This window comes from Sinocyclocheilus rhinocerous, unplaced genomic scaffold (assembly GCF_001515625.1).
Source record: "Sinocyclocheilus rhinocerous isolate Xijiao unplaced genomic scaffold, SAMN03320098_v1.1 scaffold200, whole genome shotgun sequence".
In the NCBI taxonomy this organism is placed as follows: Eukaryota; Metazoa; Chordata; class Actinopteri; order Cypriniformes; family Cyprinidae; genus Sinocyclocheilus; species Sinocyclocheilus rhinocerous.
This window is the reverse complement of record NW_015641014.1, coordinates 2,653,237-2,657,775: the sequence shown is the minus strand read 5'-3', so window position 1 is coordinate 2,657,775 and position 4,539 is coordinate 2,653,237. Positions and strand designations below refer to the sequence as shown.

At 35.9% G+C, this 4,539-nt stretch overlaps 2 protein-coding genes across 2 annotated transcripts in view; one reads left to right on the top strand and one right to left on the bottom strand.

Moving 5' to 3' along the window:
• The first annotated feature begins 1,433 nt into the window (after positions 1-1,433).
• Positions 1,434-2,588, top strand: LOC107753710 (transmembrane protein 17B-like). The gene is made up of 4 exons (XM_016569922.1): positions 1,434-1,658; positions 1,790-1,903; positions 1,992-2,135; positions 2,247-2,588. Exons 1-4 carry the CDS (start codon positions 1,512-1,514, stop codon positions 2,343-2,345), a joined length of 504 nt encoding a protein of 167 aa, XP_016425408.1. The 5' UTR covers positions 1,434-1,511; the 3' UTR covers positions 2,346-2,588.
• Positions 2,589-3,723: 1,135 nt separating this feature from the next.
• LOC107753625 (cytosolic carboxypeptidase 2-like) overlaps positions 3,724-4,539 on the bottom strand; it is a 25,226-nt gene continuing 24,410 nt past the window's right edge. The window contains exons 21-23 of the mRNA XM_016569831.1: positions 4,298-4,413; positions 3,997-4,096; positions 3,724-3,899 (exon numbers count right to left, since the gene is read on the bottom strand). Of these exons, the coding sequence (XP_016425317.1) occupies positions 3,728-3,899; positions 3,997-4,096; positions 4,298-4,413 (388 nt within the window). The 3' untranslated portion in view covers positions 3,724-3,727. The remainder of the gene's footprint in view (positions 3,900-3,996; positions 4,097-4,297; positions 4,414-4,539) is intronic.

Here is a 4,539-nt window from a genome sequence, read left to right as displayed (position 1 = left end):
GTAGAGCAATAGCTGTAAATAATGACATTTAAATGTATTCAAAAAATAAAGCTATTTTATGATATATATAAGTTACTGTTTTAATGACTACAAAAACCATGTTACAAAACAAAAACATGGTAGTAGCATGTGAAGTATGTTTCTACCCAGCAGGCACGGGACATCAATATAACGTCAGGTTGACGCTGGACATGACTACTACATAAAGTATACTTAAAAATATACTTGAACTTTACTTAAGTATACTTACTAAAATAAACTTGAAGTATACTACTTTTTGGTAAGGGGACGGACAGACACTGCATTTTGATTGAGAATGAAAAGCGTTGATGTCAGTATTTGACGTCGACTAAAACTTGGATTTTGGTTCCACAACCTAAAAACAACAAATATCAACGTCAGCTGAGGTTGGTATTGGACATCAAATTGAAATTGACATTAGACATTGAATTGACATTGAATTTTGGTCACCCGACGTCGCAAACGAAATTGAACCAAAAAACGTCTTATGACGTAGTGTGCCTGCTGGATAAAATGTGGTAAGATGTTGCTGATGTCATGAACGTTATAACTGCGTTTCTGGAATGTTGTGAAAAACCCAACATCTGTCTGTAGTCTATCATGTCAGATAAAAATATTATCACAACCTTTTACAACACACAAAAAGGGTTTTACAACAGTTGTTTGCTGGGATGATACTTTTTGATTTGTTAACGAAGATCATCTTTGTTACATGAATGCTTATTTTGTGACTTTTTATCTCACAATTCTGACTTTTTCTTTCGCAATTCTGAGTTTATATCTCACAATTCTGACCTTTTCAACTCTGACGTTTTTCTCAGAAAAATTGTAAGATAAAACTCTGATTTATTGATTTCAATAAAAAAAAATTCAATTTTGAGAAGAAAGTCAGAATTAACTCGCAAATCAGAAAAGAAACGTCCAAATTGTCAGGCATAGGCCTAAACTCGCAATTTAATTCCGTGGCGGAAATAAGCTTCCATAATTTTACATATCTTAATTGCAAAATAGATCATATTGCTTATTATAATGAATGTAGAATTGAAACCCACATCGTTTGCCTTCCTTCCTCATCATACACTGCAAAAAAACGGGTTAATCTGAGCAGTGTGTGAGTGAAAACACCCCCCCGTCACAGCTGGATGAGATGAGATCCGCCTTTTTCGCTTCGACGGCTTTCAGCCTCACCCTGCTTCATACTACTACGTTAATAAATCATTAGCTCATCCATGAACATGATTTCTGGCTGTGGGGATGAAGACGACAACTCCCATGATTCCACACTCAGTCACTGCGTCATCAAACTACGCCTTTGCCTCTTTGTTTATTTTGAATACGCGCCCTCTAGTGGCGAAAATGACATATTGTGCCTTTAATTAAAGCTTGCATTAAAAAAAATCAGCCAAAAGATGTAAATAACACACACAATGATGACATAAAAATGAACTGTTCGAAAGAAACTAAATATTCTAAAGAACCGATTCGCAAAAATGAGTCGAACTTCCCATCACTGTAATGTTCTTTATTCGCCAGATAAGGATGTAGTATCAAGTCTCCCGCTTCAGATGTCACTTTACTTTAACATGTGGTTCTTTCCTTTCTGGTGGATCAGCGAGGTTGTGATGCTACAACTAAAGGTGATTCTCCTCTACCTAATATTTTTATTAAACAATTCAGTCTGAAATCACTGACTGACTATTGCTGTTTAACCTTATTAATATTCTGGGATATTACTGCTAATAATAAATAATTAAGCTTTTTCTTTTAGTACCCAGCCCTTGCAGATTATTACAAGTTCATCCTGATCACAATTCTTATTTTAATGACCCTGATTGAGGCCATCAGACTCTACCTGGGCAATGTTGGAAATCTGCAAGAGAAGGTAAACCTTTTTATAAACCTTGTTTACCTAAAGTATATAATATAATATGATTGTTTCCCCCTAATCATCTCATAATTTTTTTGCATAGGTTCCAGAATTGGCTGGATTTTGGCTTCTGACTCTTCTGCTCCAGTTTCCCCTGATTCTGTTCCAGCTCTTCAATGAGGCTATTCTCATTCAACCTCTGGAGAGAGGAGTTCATATAATACTGGCCTTATTTATTTTTGCAGAGGTATGAATCTATATATATTTCTGTATCGATATGAGATTATAATTATTTAAATATGTTTTAAAGGAATTTATTTTAACACGGAAAGACTGAATATTGTGGGGGGTTTTTCAGGCTCTTTTTGGATTTGTTGCCTTGCGTGCAATGGTCCGACACACTGAAAGTCGCTTCCATTTGCGACAATTTGATGGGATTCAGGAATTAAGGACGTGACGAGACCTGCACTGATGAACTATAAAAAAACACTACAAAGATTTATTTGAAAAATACAAAGACTTTATCCATTATCAGTGGCGAACACTAGAGGACACATCAGTCGTTGAGTTGAATTGTTACTGTGGATGTCTTGGTGCCTTCTTTTATACAAACAAATCTTGCCTTGTATTATATTTTGTATGTAAAATAAACATACAAAAAAAAAAAAAACATTTACAGACATAAGATAAAAACAGATTAACCACACTCCACTGTTATAAACCACTAAATAATATTATTTATTGATTCTGAATTTAACAAAATTACAAATTGAATTTATTAGATAAATCAAATCATTAAAAATCAGTTCCACACATGTAATTAGAAGTCACTTCCAAAAAAAAGAAATGATCACACATGGACATTTTTCAAGAAGAAATGACATCTCTTCAATAGAAAAGTTCATATTAAAATAACTTTAATGTACTACTTATTTCAGAATATAGCTTAAAAAAATGGAAAAAAAAGTTTTTGTTTTCCGGTGTTTATGTATCTTTTATTAAATGTATTTTAAAAATGCTAGTTAAGGATTGCACAATTGAAATAGTGAATTACATACAACTGCATATTCAGGCACTTGGCTTCACAGAAAATGACCTGCTCATCATCTTCTTCATGTGTTTTTGTCTGGCTTGACCAGCTTTTCATAAGATTGCAGCATGTGAGATGTTTGAGGCCAAACATCTGTGGACTCGTCCTCCACTTGCATGGACTCTTGACTCAACCGCAGATGGAATCTTGTCAAGGAAATCAGCAGCTGAGTTAAAGGGATAGTTCACCCAAAAATGAAAATTCTGTCATTAATTACTCACCCTCATGTTGTTCCAAACCTGTAAGACCTTCGTTCATCTTCGGAACACAAATTAAGATATTGTCTCATAGACAGCAAGTGTCCTTACACGATCAAGGCCCAGAAACGTAGCAAGGAGTTTGTTAAAATAATCCATGTGACATCAGGGGTTCAACTAATTTTACGAAGCTACGAGAATACTTTTTGTGCACAAAGAAAACAAAAATAACGACTTTATTCAACAATTTGTCTCCTCCGCGTCACCCTGGCGCCATTTTGGAGAGTATCTCATATGTAAACAACATATGCTGTTCGATGTCAGCAGCAGCGTATGCGGATACGCTGTTTACATTGTTTCTGCTTTGATCTGAACGTAAACAGCGTATCTGCGTACATACGTTGCATACTTTATGTATGTGATACTCTCCAAAATGGCGCCAGGGTGACGCGGAGGAGACGAATTGTTGAATAAAGTCGTTATTTTTGTTTTATGAGGGTGAGTAATTAATGACAGAATGTTCATTTTTGGGTGAACTATCCCTTTAACGTGCTACGACTGAGGAAAATGTGTAGATGTTCTTTCTGCGACATACTTCTCCTCACTGCTCAGGCTGTCTGTAGAAGCAGCATTTCTCCTGAAAACCTGAGTTTTGCTTCCTTTGGGCAGCCTCCCTAACCTCAGACTTCCGATCGCAGCCTGATTCCCAAACAACTGACCGTGGCTAAGGAGGAGCACACAATGACAGCAGTGAGAACAGATGATGACATTCTGCACTGTATGTGACTGTAAGTGTCAAGCAAACTGCCAGAAAAATAAACCTGTGTAGGTCAGGGAGGAAACGGGAATCATCTTGTTTACTGATTTGGTTGGCCCTTCTGGACTTCTCTGTATCTGGTAATGCAAGGCCAACCACAGCACCTGGTAACATGGGAAAATTAATCCGGTTGCAGGTATCATAATACACTAATACACTGCCAAAAACATTTGGAGACTGTGTATTTAAATCTGATATTGAATTTCAAATAGTGTAGTGCACATTTATAATGCACAACAATTTTATTTACTTTTTTCCCCAGCATATCGGCCATACCAGTATTTAAAGAAATAGCAAATGTTTACCTCGTCCATCTGTCTTATGACTGATCCTCAGGGTTCCCATGTTGTCTAGTGGCATTAAATGTTTGACAGGAATATGGGTCACTTGCATCTGACTTTCCTGCCTGAGTTTCTGTTGACTGTGGGAGAAAAGTCTTTACTTTTTATTTGTTTAATATCAGAATTGTGTGTGTGTGTGTGTGTGTATATATGTATGTATGTATGTATATACAGTATGTATGTGTGTATATATATATATATATATA